Genomic DNA, 19,291 nt, shown 5'->3' with positions numbered 1-19,291 from the left:
GAGAATCCAAGAGGCTAATCTTTGGGATGCATTCTCTGATTTCTGTTTAGTAGATTTACTCTGCTAATTATGGGGCTATATTTGCTTGGGTTCGTTTTAACATTCAATTGAATTCCTGAAGCATATGTCACCTGGGTGGGGAAGATAGCCAGATATGTGTAAAGCATCAGGAGAAAACTGGATGGGGCTTAGAAATTAGCCACAATTAATCTTATAATGTGGATAATAAAAAGTTAACTATGACTCTAAGTTTCCTTCCAACTCTGAAATTCCAGGGACCACATCACACCTTGAAAAACACGTGCTCCATTCTTTATCTGCCCGCTATTCCCTGTATGTTATGCTCATGGGGAAGAAGCAACTCTAGCATCTGGCTATATAACCAGTTTTGTTTCTACTGGGCCAAAAAAGTGGGTAATTATACTCAGAATTTTCCTGTCACATCAGAGAATTACCCATAATTATGTGATAAAATGAAAATGTCTCAAACAGAAGTACACTCTCTGAACAATTACAGGGACATGATGACAGGCAGCTGAACACATTTGAGGAGTACTGATTTTCCCCAGATGGGAAGGGTTAGCTATTAAAAAAGAGGAGGTGGGGGCCAGAGCAATGATGGAAAAGAGATGGGGGGAGATCAGCAACATTGACTCACCTGAGCTTTTCTTTGCTGTGTATAAAACGCACTTTCTTCTCATTCACATTTTTCCAGCTAAAATGGCCAGCCTTGTCCAGCTGAGACTCTTTTCCATTTCTTGAGAGCACCAGCTGACCATTGGTGGGAGTGCTCACAACATGGAACAGGAGATCTTCCACCCTGCCATCCTGGTGTTGGATATTTAGGAGGGAAAAGTCCAGTGGCCTCATTGAACCAATTGCAAGGATCAAGGAGCCATTCACATGAAGGCTGGGAGTGTGCACCTTGCCTGAAAAACATACAAATCCAAAGCTCAGGCTTGTCATATTCACTAAGTAGGTCTTATTTATTTGCTTTAAAGAAATAGACTTGTAATGTTAATTCAGAACTGTACAGAGGAGACTCTAGGCTATATTATAGAACATAAGTATCTTTCTAACTCAGTGATTGTTCCCCTAGATGTATATGAGAATGACACAGGACTTCAATGGAAGAGTTAAACCATAAAATTGTTAGAAGACAAGCTGGCTTCAGGGGCATACACCTGTAATCTCAGCTACAAGGGAGGCTGAAGCAAGCAGATCATGAGCTGGGGTCCAGCCTGGGCACCACAGTGATATCCTGTCTTTGGGGGGAAAAAACTGTAAGACAAGACTGGAGTAGAATTTTTATGGTTCTGAATTAAGCAATGCTTTCTTTTTCTTTTTGTAAAGAGAGGGGGTGGAGAGGGGGGGAGAGGGGGAGGGAGGGAGAGAGAGAGAATTTTAATATTTATTTTTTAGTTTTTCAGCGGACACAACATCTTTGTTTGTATGTGGTGCTGAGTATTGAACCTGGGCCGCATGCATGCCAGGCGAGCGCGCGACCGCTTGAGCCACATCCCCAGCCCAAGCAATGCTTTCTTATGGCACAAAAAGCACAAGTGACAAAAGAAAAAAAAAATAGGTAAGTTGGACATCACCAAATTAAAAACTTTTGTGCTTCACCAAAGTGAAAAGACAACTCATAGAAGGGGAGAACACGTTTGCAAATCACACATCTCAAAAATGACTTGTATCCAGAATCTATAAAGGACTCCTTTAACTCAACAATAGAAGAAAAAGAAAACCAATTTTAAAAAAGGGTAAAAATTTTAGTAGGCATTTCCACAAAGAAAATATACAGAAGGCCAATATGCACATGAACAGTGCACAACCTTCATCACCATGGAAATGTAAATCTAAACCACAACTACGTAGCACTTCACTTTCACTAGGAGAGACGATAAAAAGTGCAGGTGAGGATGTGGATAAATGGGAACCCTCGCACATTGTTATGGAAGTATAAGATGGTGCAGTCATTTGGAAATATAGTTGCACAGCTCCTCAATTAAATATAGTACCATATGACCCAGGAATTCCACTCCCAGTTTACACCCAGGAGAATTAAAAATGTATGCCCACACAAAAACTTGTACATGAATGTTTAGAGCAGCATATTCATAATATCCAAAGAGAAAATATTGCAAAAATATATATCCATTGATGAATAATAGATAATCAAGGGTTTGGGATATGGGGATGTGACTCAATGGTAGAGTGCTTCCCTAAATGCATGAAGCTCCAGGTTTGATTCCTAGGACTGGAGCAGGGAGGGAAGTAGTTCTGGAGGGGGGTGCTCGAAAAAAATGTGGTATATCCATGCAATTTCATATTATTTATCCAAAAGAAGGAAATAAAATGATGTACTAATACACAATACAATATGGATGAACCTTAAAAATATTATGCTAAGAATCCACATAAAAGAGGAAACATTGTGTGATCCTATTTATGTCTAGAACAGGCAAATGCATAGAGACAGAAACTAGATTAGTGGTTGTCAGGGTCTAGAATGACATAAAAATGCATAGAGATTACTATGGTTATGGGTTTCCCTTATGATGATAAAAATGTTCTGGAATTAGATTTTGGTGATAGTTATACAGCTTTGTGACTATACTAAAAACCACTGGGCTATACACTTTAATTTTTGGATTTTATGTCTGAATTATATCTCAATAACAATAACAAAGAATCATATAGGGATCTTTTAAAACAATACTGACACTTGGGCTCTACTACTAGATATTCTGACTTAGATGTTCTGGGATGGACCTCATTAATTTCATAAGCCCCCCTGCTTACACTAATTGGCTGGCAGATTTGAGAACCACAGTCTTATTCTGATTACACCTGTCACATAAGATCCACTGAGGGCAAGAAAAGAGACAGGTGTATGATGCCATTCTCTAAAGGGTACCAGTTAATCTACAATGAAGTAGGATTGTTGGTGGCTCACGTTCAGAATTCATGTGAAATATATACACTTTTTAAAAAAAATTTTGCAATCTCTGTGCGTATGAAACATCTGACAGATAAATGAGGATTTCCTTCCATAATGTAGAATTCATCCTCTCTCCTGCAAGGTGTTTTGCCAAGGTCTTTAACGGGCAATGTTCCCTTCTACAATTAGGCCAGACAGTGCAGTTCAACATCTACCATAAGATTATTCTAATAAAAGTAGAATTCATTTCCACAGGTTGACTTGTATTATGTCCCAAGAGTAGTAAGCTGACTCTCAAGTAGATGGGGTTTCCAGAAAGATCCTAACAAAATGAGTCAAGGATATTTTTTTCTTTGGAAAATCTTAATCTCTTTAGAGTCCAGAAATATAGAGACAGAATGTGTGACTTTGGATACTACAAAATGCCTCAGGCTTTTGGTAAACAATAAAGCTAAGGAACACTTCTAAGGTTTATCCACCTATAAAACTTTTGGAGTTCAAAATGAGGACTGAATTGAAATTCGCTTCTCTCTGTTATTTAAGGTGAGGTATGCATGGAGAAATGAGCGCCTTTCCTTTAACTTGTTATTCATAACAGAAACAAATTCATCCAGTTTCAACAGATGAACCTCTTGGAGTCTCCTCATCCTGTTCATTGTTTATTTATAGCTTATCTCCACTGTTTGCCCAAAAGATGCACCACTGAACTCTTGGCATAGTTTACTCTACAAGTTTATATGAATACAAATAAGTGCATTACATGTATAAACATGTATGTAATTTTCTATAATGTGGCTGCAGTTCAAGAACACAGCTAAGTTTATGCCAAATTTCTTATCTTATACTTGTGACTTTTAGAGCACAGATTGCTTCTTTTTTTTCCTTCAAAGATCATAGAAGTTGAGTTTTCCTAATTTTTCCATGTTGTATAAACAGTTCCTTATTCCTTAGCAGCATCAAGTTTTGGTTTCCCCCCACAGTGGTAACTCTGAATCAATTATTTCAGTAAATCCAGACTTTGCAAAGAAAAATTAATGGTGCATTCACCAGACCGCCAGAAGAGCTCTTACCAGAACATGTTTCATTAGAAGAGTGGGCAGAGAAGCCAGGAATGCAGTTGGAAACACAGAGGCCACTCTTCAGAAAGAACCCTTGGCCACAGAGGTGACATCGGTCTCTGTGGCTACACTGCAAGCACCCTCGAGGGCAGGCTATGAAAGAGAAGACACAATAAATGAGACACAACCAAGGCACAGACACCCAAGTAGGACCATTAGGGAAATAAAGGGATTGTAACCACAAGAGTTGGAGCACAAGCAACAAATGGCCCCCCACCCATAACAGACTGTGACAAAAGAGCCTCCTAACTGTCTCCTTTAGAGTCTCATGGGAGCTGATACACTCAGAAGGAAACTGAACAGAGAGACGCACTCCCCACCTCACACAATGCCATTTAGAAAGTCTGCTCATGGATGGCTTTTAATCATGTAGACTTGTATGAGAGGACATTCATAGTGATTAAGAGCATAGACTATCTTTAGGTACCATTCCTTCTCTGTCATTTACCAGCTGTGACCTTGGACAAGTTCCTTCAACAGTGCTGCAATTTTGTTTTGCTTTGTTTTTAAAAAGAGAATAATAATATCACCTAATGCAAGTAATAGTTGTAGGATGACATGTTATAATGTGAAATGACTAGAATAGTGAACGCATAGAAAGGTCTGAGTGTTCTACTGCTGCCACTGCTCACTGTTATTATTATTATTATTATTAAAGTAGTAGAAGTAGTAGTAGTAGTAGTAGTAGAAGAAATATTTTAAATGCATGAGGAAAGTCAGCTATTTAAAGAACCACCAAATTATTTCTTTCGGTTGTTGATAATCTTCTATGGATTGAGTGATAACTGCCTAATTTTCTGGCTTCCTTTGCTGGGATTTTGTTATAGAGTGGTTACACAGTATAAAGGAGCTTGACTGGAATCAGAAAACCTGGGTTTAATGTCTGATTTACATTGCCTTGATTAACAACACTTTTTAGTCTGTTTTCTGTTCCCCTGTAAAATAAGATTCATAGTATCTGTCATATTTTATCAAGTTGTTGTGAATGTTAAATAAGACAAGGCAGATGAAGAAAGTTTGGTGAAACATAAAATGTTGTGCCTGGTTAATGGCATTATTGTTAAAAATCAGTTATTCTTTTAAGTGGGGCATATGGTACGAAGGTTTGGTAGAAATGATGAGAATGAACAGAAAATTTTCTTGGATGATCCAGTGGACAAGGAGATTAAGACTTTGAGTTTAACAATAAAAGCTCCAGTATATATCACCAAATTATTCCTCAGAATCCTAGTCTTCAAGGATATAATACCAATATCAGGGTTACAGGTGATTTAGTCTACACACTGAAAATTCTTTGTCCGTATCAATATGGCTCCACTCTTAATGGATACCTCACTGCAGTTCAATATAAACTTTATATTCCATTAAAAAAAATTGGCTTTGTTTCCATAAAGACCTTTAGGGACATATTGATTTGTGCAAGAGAATTATTGGGCTACACTCCTAAATCCTATTTAATCAGCATTTGGCAGATGTGCATAGGAAGCCATCAATTACTTAGGCCAAGTTCCCTGGGTTTTCTTTCTGCCTCTAATTCGGATGCTCCTGGTTGCCTGAGAACCAGCACACATGACTTGATGCTCTTACTTCTTACCAGAGAACTTAGCTTAGACTCAAGTTACCTGAGCATTTCTGCTTTGCATGGTCTGCAAAGTACCCCTTCCCACATTCCTGGACACACTGGGCTTCCAAGAGGAGAAATGGCCCTTCACAGCGGGTACACTCATGGGGCCCCTGGCACTGGAGACAGTGACTATCACAGCCTGAAACGGAAAAGTCAAGTCAATAGGAAAGTGTGTAGCTTTGCAAAAGGATCTGGGCCCCTATTCAAGGCAGCACTAGGTATCAGGCAGCAACACCATCCAATGTACTGGGCAAAGCACCCCATGAGAAGTCACGGAGCCACAGTTCTTCTTGTGATCCCCATACTTAGCAGTTAGAGGAAAAGTTACTTCACCTCTATGTGCCTTCGTGTTATTCCCTTTAAAATGGGAGTAAAATATTGTCCCACATACCTTACCAGGTAAAGATCAAATTGATGGAATATTATCCATGAACTCTTAAGTGACCGATGGACATTATCAACTATTGTTAGTATTAACTAGTCCTTAGCTTTCAGTACTGTGTTACTTAAGTGTTGGTCTTTTCCTGATTCATCCAGTCAATCATTCAGAAATGGTCTCAGTGTAGTTCTGGTAGGAATTTCAGGGTCTGAGGATTTTGTGGTGTTAAATTGAGGCTGAAGAAGGTACTGGGCAGAGAGAGTTGATGGTGAGGAATATGGCACACAGAGATTCGAGGGAGGCAGATGGTAGAACAACATGGTCTTTCCGTGTGCTTGAATGCCCAGGTACACAAATCTTCCCATCTGGAGGACAGTATTTCAAATCTTTAAAGAAATCCAAACGTAATGGCCTACCATACAATCCTAAGATTCCCATACTGGCATCAAATTTTAGCATATGTCACGTAAGAGCATGGGAGAAGGAAAGGGAAATTTTCATAACAAAGACAACTGTTAGCAAAGAAACCCAGAATGGGATAAAAAGCCAGAAGGGACTCTTGTCACAGGCTTCTCAGAAATCAGCAACCAAAACTTCAATGATCACAGAGTGGGGGGGTGTCTCCAGACACTCACTCTTGCAGAGGCCCATGTCCTGGTAGAAAGATGGCGAGCACTGCTCCACACAGGCACCCTCCTGGAGAACGTAGCCATCCATGCACTGCAGGCAGTCAGTTCTCAGAGGACCACTGCATGCATTGCAACTCCAATCACACTCTAGAAAGAAATCCTGTGTTAGATTAGCTTCCCCTCTGTCCACCCCTGAGGCCCACAGACTAATTTATGAGGAGGCTGTCTGCAGCTGCAAGAGGTAAAGCGGGGACAATATGAGATGTCAGATAAGGCAGTTGTAACAAGGCCTGTGCTTGCAGTAGCCCTGATGCTTCTCTGAGGTTTTGTATTCCTCAATATGTTAGACATGAGCATGTACAAAGAGCACACCACACTTTGTGCAGAGCCTGCTTATCAGCTGGGCTGCAGAGAGCCAGGTCTACCTGGATTTGTATGCCAACTCTTCACAGAAAGTCTGCCATGGGGAGTGGGCCAAATTGCCCACAAGCCTAATCTAGACTTTCTCCAAATGCTCAGTGCTCCATAGGTAAAGAGATATCAGAGATCCCACTCAGAATGTATCTGATACTGTCACTGACACCAGCCACGTGACTCTCGCTCTCAAAAATCAGGCATTGACCAACACAACAGAAAGAAACAGTGAGGTTAGACTTAAATGGAGATAAAGAAAGTGTCCAGAAAGAAATGGCTTACTGGAAAAGACCTCATTGGGGTCAGCAGAATGGACTTGTTCACATGTTCATTTGCTCAACAAGCACTTGATATGCAATAATGCATATCACTGCACGAGGAGAATGTAACAGTGGGAAGTACAGACCCTGCCTTCAAGGAGCTTGCACTCTAGTGGGGCCAACCTTGGATGATCCGGGGGATTGTTAGAAATACAGATGATCAGTCTCAATGTGAGACATACTGATGTGGTCTCAGGGGTGGGGCACAGGAAAATATATTGCTGCTACTATTATTTTTGTTATAACAATTATTATAGTTGTTGCTGTTGTTCTTTTTAATGACCCTTGAAATTCTGATACATTTAGAAAACTCATGTTTGACAGCCAGTGTTCTCTCTAGTAAGGAAGCCAGACCTTCATGTGTGGAACACAGAATGAGGGAAGTGAGGTTAAATACCTGGGTTTTGAAATAAGTTGTTATTTAAGTCATGACTTTGCTACTTTTAATCTGTACAATCCTGTATATCACCCTTAAACTTGTTGAACCTTAGTAAAACAGGGACAAATGTGCCCATTATATAAGGTTTTCGTGAAAATTAGCAAATTAATGAAGGTAAAGAATTTAGATGGGTATAACTCAATGGTGAAGTGAGTGCTTGGTATGCACAGCTCTGGGTTCAATCCCAACAAAAATCAATCAATCAATAATCAATAACATAACACAGTGTCTGGCATATAGCAACAGCTCAGTGAGTGTTTGCTGTTAAAATATTTTTCTTAGAGAACATATCTCTACTCAAGACTGTCTTAATCCCACTTTCCCCACCCTGCTAAGAAGCTAGGGAAACCTCTCATTAGTCACCTTTTCTCTATCTTGATGCACTATTTCAAAGTCTCCAAGAAACAGGTAAATGTGCAAGACAGTACACATGCTACCAAGAAGATTTATAAAGTTAATCTCACTCATTTATTTAGCTGAATGGATCCTGAGGGAAAAAGACTAAAACAAGAGACTCACAACTGCCAGTATAGTTATGAAATCATCTACAGCAGGGAGGCTTTGTGATAATCTTATTTTTCACCACATACTGACAGCCCCTGGTTAGAAGACAAAAAATAAATAAAAGGAAAGCTTCTGTGGTCTTGAGCCCAGCAGACCACCTAAGTTGACAACCAAGTAGAATTTCTTGGACTGGAAAGTGTGCAATTTTGCAGAGCCTTAAAGCATCCCAAGTTTACTTGACAGATGTTTGACCTCCATATCTGAGCTCTAGTTTCTCTGCCAGAGCCAAAGGGATAGAGGGAAACATGGAAAGAGGCTGGAATGAAGAGATGAAATGGAACAGAATCAAGTAAAATCTGCTCTTAACTCTATCTTTCCCTTTATGCACTGCTGTTCAAAAACCACAAGGCCCACGAATTCCAACTACTGAAGAACAAGGAAAATAGGCATTTGGAATTTGACATTGTCATGTTAAAAATTCCTCAAGGACAACAACTCTATCTTCACTCATTTGACTGTGTTAAGTGAAGGTGGACAAATCAGATAACAACTCCTGATCTCTTTAAGCTTAGAGTCTAGCAATCTGGAACCGTAAATAAAAATACCTACAAGGCCCTTTGAAATAGGCCTGGCATGATAGACTATGGAATGGTGGGGACTGTGGTAAATTGAGGAGTTGATGCTCCATCCAGTGGGGATGACAGCAACACAGTCAACCTCTTGTTACACTGTGTAGTAAAGCAAACCAAGTATTGTCAGATCTTCCTATTTTTTTCTCCAAAAGAAACTGAAAATCTCAAATTCTTTTTGTATGTGAAGACTTCTAGCTTGTTAAGAGGCAAATAACCAAAGATTTTTAAATTTCAGAACATTAGGTGGGCCACACAAAACATGTCTATGGGTCAAACATAACCTGAGCATTTTTATTTTGCTACCTCTGGTCTAGTTACCAATATGTGGAACAATGTCTAGTTCATAGTGGGTGCTCAAAAAATTGGCTTAGAAAACAAATCAATGAGGGAGTAGATGAATTCACTCGTACATTAATTCTTGCTATCATCAGAGAAAGTCAAAATGATTGATGAAGGCATTTTCCCAATGTGGGGCACGGGGCGTTTATAGTAAAGAGGTACCATGGAGTAAAAGACTCCTTAACACAATTCAGGAAGAACTTTACCTCTGCATGTCTTGGTGGAGATGTCAAGATAGTACTGTGGGGCACAGCTTTCATACTGGCAGTCCCCATAGAGCAGGACCTTGCTTGGATCTCGGCAGGAGGTACAGCTGGCCTGTGAATCACAGCTCCAGCAATGTGTGTCGCATGCTGAGCAGACAGGAAAAGAAAATGACCGGATGATTACAATTGCAAATAGGGACACATTGATCAAAACTAGATACATGCTGCAGAGGGACAAAGCCCTGCCCCAACCTGTTCTTTAATTATGGCTCAGAACCCTCCACGGTGATCAATAGACACAGAAAATATTAGTTTTATTTCCCAAAATATAGAAGGTACTCTTGTTTTCCCAAAAGATAAATTATAAACTCAAAGATGGAAATCCCACATCCAAATTGTCCTGTGATTCAGCCACAAAATTTATACTTACCCTAAGATCTCTAGAATTATAGTCCAGAGTTTTATTTGAACTTAACTTCTTAGGGAATCAAGTCCCTTGTAGCTCATGATGTACACTGTGTGTTGGGGGGGGGGGCAGTGGGGGAGGGTGTGGGTGTAGGTAGGCCAAGATTAAAATTAGGCACCAACTTAATTGTGAAGCTTGTAAAATCCCATATTTTCAGGATTTAAAGGTTGCTCGGCTTATTGGTTTGACGAAAGGTAATTCTCAGCAGCCCGTCAGGCGATTCAGGCATGCAGGGATGATTCCCAATCTGGTCATGCTTTTGCATTCTCTCATTTCTCTATCTACTCAGTTTTTCTTGCTGGAAAACTTAAGAGTCTATCTTGATATCTTCCTTCCTTCACTCCTAATCCAGTCACTCACTGGATCCTATTTATTCAAACTCTCCAACATAACTCTGAGGACTTTTTGCTTTCCTCCATATCCACAAATGCCAATATAGCCAAGCCATCATCATCCCTTGCTTAATTACTATCACAGCCTCCTAACTTTTTTACTCTTGCAATCTCATTTCCAAGCATTTACCAGAGTGACTTTTTCATTCTTACTACTTAGGTTTCAAAGTACACTTCCCCCTAAAACCCAGTCTTTCCTCAATCCTGGAAAATTTCTAACCAACATCTGTACGAATATTGTTCCTCCACCCTCCCTTCATTCTCTCCTCCTGGAAAGCTTAACACACATATTTGAATCCTCTTACTATAATCTCCAAGTCTTTAACTCTTTACCCATCCTCTTTCTCTCTCCTCCCAGAAATCCTTTGTGGAATCTCCATTCTAGAACAGGTCTCACAGGTACATGCTCTGACAGCACCCAGACATTTCTTTCCTGCCTTAGGTAACAATTTTCACTGAGGTGATTATTTGTTTAACATGTGTACCCTTAAGGCTGTAGACTTAGAATGCAAAGACCAGGTGTGTTATGTTCCTTACAATATTCCCCAGCATCTAGCTGGTGATCTGTCATATTGTAGGTGTTCAATAAACACTTACTACAGAAATGAAAAAAATCCAAGTGTTGTAATACGTAAGTACACCCACCACACTAACACATGCACAAGCACCACCATCTCTGCCTCATTCTGAAATTGACTCTGAATACCTGTCAGAGGAAAAGAGTACAGAGGGACCTGGTGAGTGAGATGTAGGTTTAAAAGACATCAAAGTGTTCTCTGGTTGTACATGATGTAGAATGACACCAGTAATGTAGTCATATATGCACATAGGGTAATAATGTCTGATTCATTCTATTATCTTTCCTACCCCCATACCCCCTCCCTTACCTTCATTCCTCTCTGCCTATTCCAAAGTACTTCTATTCTTTCCTACCCCCTCCCCTATTGTGAATTAGCATCTGCATATCAGAGAAAACATTCAGCTTTTGTTTCTGGGGGATTGGTTTATTTTGCTTAGCATGATATTCTCAGGCTCCATGTATCTACCTGCAAACACCATAATTTCATTCCTCTTTAAGGCTGAATAATACTCCATTGTGTATATATACCACATTTTCTTTATCCATTCATCTGCTGAAGGGCACCTAGGTTGGTTTCACGGTTTAGATATTGTAAGTTAAGCTGCTATAAACATTGATATGGCTGTGTCATATGCTGATTTTAAGTCCTTTGCGTATAAAGCGAAGAAAGAGCTGGGTCAAATGGTGGTTCCATTTCAAGTTTTCTAAGGAATCACTATACTGCTTTCCATAATAGTTGCATCAATTTGCAGCCCCACCAACAATGTCGGGGTGTACCTTTTCCCCACATCCTCACCAACATTTATTGTTGTTTGTATTCTTGATAATTGCCATTCTGGCTGGAGTGAGATGAAATCTTAGAGTCTTTTTGATTTGCATTTCTCTAATTGCTAGAGTTGTTGAACATTTTTTCATATATTTGTTGATTGATTGTATATATCACCTTCTGAGAAGTGTCTGTCCAGTTCCTTGGCCCATTTATTGATTTGGGTTATTTGGGGTTTTTTTGGCATTAAGTTTTTTGAGCTCTTTATACATCCTGGAGATTAATGCTCTATCTGAGGTGCCTTAAGTAAAGATTTTCTCCCATTCTGTAGGCTCTCTATTCACATTATTGATTGTTTCCTTTGATGAGAAGAAGCTTTTTAATTTTAATCAATCACATTTATTGATTCTTGATTTTACTTCTTGAGCTTTAGGAGTCTTGTCAGTGAAATCAGATCCTAAGCTGACATGGTGAAGATCTGAGCCTACTTTTCTCCTATTAGGCATGGGGTCTCTGTTCTAGTGCTGAAGTCTTTGATCCACACTGAATTGAATTTCATGCATGGTGAGAGATAGGGATTTAATTTCATCTTGTTACATATGGATTTCCAGTTTTCCCAGCACTGTTTGGTGAAGAGCCTATCTTTTCCCCAGTGAATGTTTCTGGCGCCTTTGTCTAGTACGAGATAACTGTATTTATATGGGTTTGTCTCTGTGTCTCTTATTCTGTACCATTGGTCTACGTGCCAATACCATGCCATTTTTGTTACTATGGCTCTGTAGTACAGTGATGCCTCCTGCTTCACTCTTTCTTTCTTTAAAAAATTTTTTTGGTTGTTAATGGACCTTTATTTTGTTCACTTATTTATATGTGGTGCTGAGTCCCCATTTATTTATTTTTGATTGGTGCTTTCTACATGTACATAAAGGTGAAATTCCCTATAGTACACCATGTGATTTGTTAAATTCATTCCACATTTCCTCCCCTTTATAGTTCCTCCTTCCTCCCTCTTGATCTCCTTCTACTGCACTGATCTTTCCTATTAACTTTATGATATCTGATTCCTCCTCCTTCTTTCCCTTATTTTGTTCTAGCTTCCAAATATGAAAGCAAACTTTTGACCCTTGATTTTCTGACTGGCTTAGTTTACTCGATGTGATATTCTCCATTTCCAACCATTTATCAGCCAATGCCATAGTTTCATTCTTTTTATGGCTGCATAATACTTCATTGTGTGTGTATGTATGTGTGTGTGTGTGTGTGTGTGTGTGTGTATATATATATATATATATATATATATATATATATATATATATAATATTATTTTCCATTTGTCTATTGACAGTCATCCAGACTGATTCCATAACTTAGCAATTTTGAGTTGTGTTACTATCAATATTGAGGTAGCTGTATGGCTCTATTATACTGATTTTATTTCTTTTGGATAAATATGAGGGAGTGATGGGATGGGTGGGCCAAATGGTGGTTCCATTCCTAGTATTTTGAGGAATCTTCATAGTTTTCCAGAGTGTATGTACTAATTTGCAGTCTCTTATAACAATGTATAAGTGTATCTTTCCTTCCACATCCTTGCCAGCATTTATTATTATTTGTATTCTTGATCATTGCCATTATGACTGAATGAGAGAAAATCTCAGTGTAGTTTTGATTTGTATTTCCTTGATTGCTAGGGATATTGAACATTTTTCATATATCATTTGACCATCTGTGTTTTTTCTTTTGAGAAGTGTCTGGTTCTTTTGCTCATTTATTGATTGAGTTTTTGTTTGTTTGTTTGTTTTTTGGTACTAAGTTTTTTGAGTTCTTTATATAGTCTAGATATTAATCTCCTGTCAGAGAAGCAGCTGGCAAAGACTTACCCCCATTCTTAATCATTTCCTTTGCTGTGTAGAAGCTTTTTTAATTTGAAGACATTCCACTATTGATTCCTGGTTTTATTTCTTGAGTTTTAGGGAACTTATTAAGGAAGCCAGTGCCTGTACCAATATGGTGGAGTGTTGACCCTGTTTTCTTCTAGCATTTGCAAAGTTTCTGGTCCTTGATTCAGTTTAATTTGACTTTTGTGCAGGGTGAGAGACAAGGATCTAGTTTCAATCTTCATATGAATATCCAGTTTTTCCCAACATCATTTGTTAAAAAGGCTGTCTTCTCTCCAACATATTTTTGGCTCTCTTGTCAAGGATCAAATGGTTGTCAGTATGTGGGTTTATCACAGTGTCGTCTGCACTATTCCACTGTTCTTCATGTCTACTTTGATTGGGCAAAGTATTTGATGAAGATCCCAAAGATAAACTTGTGAATACAAAAATGAAGTGGTACCTAGTAGTTGTAGGTGCATTTGAAGATGGTTGAAATGCATACTCAAAAAGTAAATCTTTGTAATTGGTAAAAGAAATGTCCCTAAATTAGAGATGGCCACCCACTTCTGCTTGAACACTCTGCTGGCTCCAGTTCTGCCTGGAGCAATGTCCAAGTGGGAAATGACAGTTAATTAAACCTCTGAAGGTAACTGTGTAAATGAGGGATTGTTCTCTGTTGCTCTGTGGAGGGCTATGAAAAGCCATCTTTATCTTTGCATGGGGTGCAATGTTTGATGGAGTAACTTTGGAGTCCTTGAGCTCCAAAGCACTATGGTTTTAAGGACTAAGAACCTTTTTTTATTATTGCTTTTAAAAAAAAAAAAATATATATATATATATATATAGTTGTTCATGGACCTTTATATTATTCACTTATTTATATGTGGTTCTGAGAATCAAACCCAGTGCCTCACACATGTGAGGCAAGTGCTCTACCTCTGAGCCACAACCCCAGCCCCTTATTATTGCTTTTTTATAGTTTCTATCTCAACCTAGTCACCCTTAAAACTTTAGAGCTCAGTTAATAATGCACACTTTCTAAAGATTTCTGCAACTGAAATCTAGAAAGCTCTCCAGTCCTTAATTTCTTTAATAATATAGTTATCACTGCCTCACACAATTCTGATTACATTTCCTCAAAAGCCCTTTACTACACAATTTCTAAAATTGTCAGGGCCTATAATTGTCTATAATGGGGAGCATTACAAAGGAGCATTGTTGACTTTTATTTATTTTTTTTTACATAATAGAAACTTAAATATCTCAATTTGGGGCTTACTTGATCCGATCTTAGAAAGGGTGAAACTTAAGGACTAAAGTTAGGAGGTTCTTAATTCAACTGAAATAGTCTATGAAATCCTATTTACATGGTAGCATAGCAAATGTGTTTATGCAACGACCACCCTGCAGCAAGGAAAACACTTCCCAAAAGAGAAATATTTTAATGCAATGCATTTTTGTCACCTATACTTCATACAAGGGATTCTGTTTTTTTCTTTTGAACTTCTATTTCTGTGAGTCTGCTGCTAGGAAGATCCTCATAAATCTGTGTCACCATTTCTCCACCAACACGCTCTTGCTCTTGGATAGAAAGCACAAGTATTTTATTCCTGTCTCCTGCACTATAGAATCTACAGATTCCAGCGGATGGTTGATATATAACAAGCAAAGTTTTTGTTTCAAAAGTAAAGAAATCTTCTCATTGAAAAAGAGTTCTATCTCTGGTATCTCAACAAATGATGCAAAAGTGTGAGTTTCATATAACTTCATTTCAAATGCAAATACACGCAAGCATCTCAATAAATTAAAGGCGGTATTTATCGTTCTATCTCTATCCATCCATATAAATAAACTTTATTAAATTATTTGCCTCATTCCAGATGGTGTTGATAATGGTGATGACGACCATGACAAATGGTAACAAGAATAGTTAGTCTGCATAGACCTGGTTCCCTGCTGGGGTCTGTGTTAACTGCAACAACATTGGAGTGTAGATACTGTTCAAATCCCCTTTTCACAGAAAAATAAACTAAGGAACTACAATTAACTGACTTGTCACAGAGTGGGCGAGTGCCATTTAGGATTTGAACTTTAGTCTCCTGATTCCAGAGCCCACTCTCCTAGCCACTAGTCGACACTGCCTTTAATATGGTTCTTCCCAGAACATGAAATTGAAATATCACCACTGTATTTGTTCACTGTCATTTTCAAAAGTATAACAATTTTTTTAAAATGACACTTTAGTGATTGAAATAAAGTAAGCTGCCCTGGCCTATCACAAATGTTCCTTTATCTGTGAAGGATTTCCTAATTTTTTTCCCATCCAGATTTGCCCTTTCCCTAATTTATTCTAACTCTTGGTTTGTCCTTTGTCCTCTTTGAATCAAAGCAATTAATCATATTCTAGCTTATTTAGGATATAAGACATGTATATGAGTAGCTCTTATACAAGATAAAATAACTATTATTTGGGCAGAAATGGAATGTTTTGAAACATATAAAGCCTGGCACATTGTCAATATTCAATAAATACACGTAGAAGACAAATTAAATCCAGGCGTGTGCTCAATCCACTGACAGTGAATTAGAGTGAGCTCCATTCTCTGCCCAGGATCAAACAACTGGATTTATGAGAGAAACCGTAAAGATGAGATAGACTAACATTTTTATTTTGTTAATGAGGTAACCGGAAAAGAGAAGTAACCTGCCTAAAATCACGTAGCTGATACTCAGAGAGGACAGTGCTTTCAGTGAGTCTGAAATCTGAGTTGTAGTCTTCTAAGAGTATCCATGTTGCCTTTTAGATGAGCTTTCTTCCTTTTAGAAAAATGAAGGCTGCCAGGAGAGAAGATGGCAGTATGAACCTCACAATTTCTTCTCATGGGCCCAGAAGAGCAGAAGAGGGGAGAAGGTTCATTTAAAATACCTACGCTGGCAAGCATGGTTGTCATCGAGATGGTGCCCAGGGAAGCAAGTGGTGCTGCAGGTGCCAATGTGGGTCAGAACGAGGTTGGCGTCACATGAGGAGCAGGAGAAAGGTCCTCCACCCTGGCAGGTTCTGCAGGAGGAGTGGCATTCTGCAGAGAAACAAACAGAAACCATGAAGCCAGGCTGACTTCCAAGGCTGCATTGCAAGTGCTGGTTATAACAAGGCCCCCACTTCGAGCACATTCGCTGGTCTGGCTCACGGTCCATGCACATATGCTCCTCTCTTCTTCAGGAAGCTCAAGCCCTCTCAGCAACTGCCCCCAGGAGAACCTCCTGAGTCAGCACTTAACTCACTTTTACAAGCTCCCCTCTCTGCGTAGTATCCAGAAGGGCAGTCAGGAACACAGTGGTCCCCTAGCAGCAGGTAGCGGGCATTCTGGCACCTCAGGCAGACGCTCCCAGTGTCCTGGAGATCAGCTACACAGTGCTGGCACAGGGGATGGCAGTCTGGAGAGGGCAGGGAACAGAGAGACGGCAGCGGTACTCATGAGTACAGCCTAATCACTACACCGGAGGGCAGAGGGATTTCAATTACCAGCACTGCAGCACAGACAGCCGGACAGTAGCCCAAAGGCAGCGTATGTCAGTAAAGCAGAAGCTTGGGACCTGTACAAATTGTGTGTTTGAGGTTTTTAGCAAATGGCTAGGCCCAGCACAGCAATTGAGTTTTCATCTCTTTCCAATTGAATGACCTTCAAGTACCAGGGCACATGTGATAGATACTTGCTGGGGGTGTAGACAGAACTGTCAGACCAACAGAAACAGCAGGCTCAGTATGCTCAACATCTCCCATAAGGGCTCCATGCACTTGAGGGCAGTGTGTCCCCAGTCTGTGCTCCTGGTCATAGTGGGCTTCTGAGCCCTGCACTTGGCTCCTTCTCACAAATTTGGTCTTCCAGAGAGAGCATACCAGTCTCAGCCTTTGGGATGAGGGCAAGGCAGGTAGTATATAATGGACTGAGTCACTGGAAATTTTTAGTCTTTAGCTAGAGATAAAGTTATAAAGAAGGGTTGGGAGTTGAAAAAAAATCACTTTTATGACCTGATACATGATTCATAGCCGCTCTGTCAGACCAGCTGTGATTAAAACTATAAAACAAATTATCTTGTGCAGCCAGCACTCTCTTGTTCTCGATCATATAATAGTCATCCTCTAATAAAGAACTCGATTGTGCTCAGCTTTCATTGTGGGTGAAAATGTCCTCTGCTCTGCTTTCAAGTGGTGATTACCCTCTGAGTCTCGTTTACCATCCTTTATCCCAAAGGCAGAAGAAAACCCACAAATCCTGAATTATGCGCCCAAATGAAAAAGGAATAAAGATTTAGGAAAAGAAAAGTCAGAGTTCAGGATACAGAGCCTTCCCACCTTCCCGTGCAGGATGCAAAGAGCTTGCACTTGCTAATGCCCACCCAGGACCCAGAGTGTCACGAGCTAGCCATGGGCTGTGTGTGTGTGAGCAGTGCGCATGTGAGTGTATGAGGGGACTGGCCTGACATTACTGCCTGACGGGGCTGTGCAACATATGTGTGCCTTTCCTCTCACTCTGCCTATGATTCCACACAGCACCTGAGATGGGTGTGGCTTTCCAAGATGTCAGTCAATCTGCTGACCACAAGACATCACCAAGCAAGACTCCACCCTCCACCCTTCGAAACCCAATCCCTTGCCTTATTTGGGTGGAACTTTCTCGAATGTATTTTTCCCAATAAATAGAAGTTTTCGGGTGTGCCTGCTCTCTCTCTTGCTCCTTCCAGTGCTAGAGCTGACCCTTAGGTCACCGAGCCATCCTACCTGAGAAACTTATGTTCCTGTGCTGTGTGGTTTCTTCGCTATTTTCTTAGTTATTGATACAGACAGCTCCTTTGATCCTAGTTCCTATTGATAGCACGGCCAGTTGGCAATACCAGAGGGTCCTGTTTCACCTCAAGGCTTTGGAGAGAGACACTGTGATTTTCATTAAAAAAAATCCATGTCAGTAAAACGGATCACCTGCCCTGAGCCCTGTTGAAAATCAGTCTTTCTACCTGTACTCTTGGTGACACTTTCTCAACTACTAACCATCTAGACACATTTTCTGTACAAGTACCAGCTCTCGCCCCCATCCCAGTGCCCACTTGTCCACAGAAGAACCCTTTCCCTAGAAACCCTAAAGCCAGCCCAGAAGTTGAGCCAAGTGTTCCCCTGAAAAACAAGGACTCTCAATAGCACACAAACCAACAGCCCCTGCCTGACCTTTCGCTGAACCTTGGGAGTTTCAAATTACAAGCAGCTTTTTTGCCCATATCAAAAACAATTCATGATATCATAAGAACCAAATTAATCTTCATTATAGCTCTTCAGTAAATTATAATGGAAATAATGACCAGATCAAGGGAAATGTGAGAAGGGGACTCTTCCCCCGCCTGGTGCGTGGTTTCTACACATGCCAAGCCGTCTGTTCTTCTGTGTCTTCCTCCCAGAGCAGCAGCACAATCCTAGGTGTGCAAGGGGAAGTTCAAAAGCTCTGGAAAGTTGCTGGGGGAAGTGAAGGTGAGAGTGTTTCATGATTACCTGGGCGAGTGGGGAAGTTCTAGGATGGAAATCTCCGAAACACTACCAGAGTCAAGGCTTTTTTATTTGAAAAGCCTTAGCCTCGTCCTCTTCAAACAAGCATGAACAGAGCTTTCTGGG

At 40.0% G+C, this 19,291-nt stretch overlaps 1 protein-coding gene across 2 annotated transcripts in view; it reads right to left on the bottom strand.

Annotated features, from left to right (window-relative positions):
* Fras1 (Fraser extracellular matrix complex subunit 1) overlaps nt 1-19,291 on the bottom strand; it is a 460,021-nt gene that overhangs the window by 142,160 nt on the left and 298,570 nt on the right. Inside the window, exons 21-27 of one of the 2 annotated variants that reach the window (XM_046459197.2) lie at nt 16,915-17,067; nt 16,563-16,709; nt 9,549-9,695; nt 6,701-6,841; nt 5,685-5,825; nt 4,015-4,155; nt 659-929 (exon numbers count right to left, since the gene is read on the bottom strand). In XM_046459197.2, coding sequence (XP_046315153.1) covers nt 659-929; nt 4,015-4,155; nt 5,685-5,825; nt 6,701-6,841; nt 9,549-9,695; nt 16,563-16,709; nt 16,915-17,067 — 1,141 coding nt within the window. The remainder of the gene's footprint in view (nt 1-658; nt 930-4,014; nt 4,156-5,684; nt 5,826-6,700; nt 6,842-9,548; nt 9,696-16,562; nt 16,710-16,914; nt 17,068-19,291) is intronic. The other variant, XM_046459211.2, reaches the window with a different exon arrangement.

Source organism: Marmota monax, unplaced genomic scaffold, assembly GCF_021218885.2.
Source record: "Marmota monax isolate L192 unplaced genomic scaffold, Marmota_monax_Labrador192_F-V1.1 WCK01_AAM20220418_F8-fsc00112, whole genome shotgun sequence".
NCBI classification, from domain to species: domain Eukaryota; kingdom Metazoa; phylum Chordata; class Mammalia; order Rodentia; family Sciuridae; genus Marmota; species Marmota monax.
Note: the sequence above shows the minus strand (reverse complement) of the source record. Positions and strands in the feature narration are given on the sequence as shown.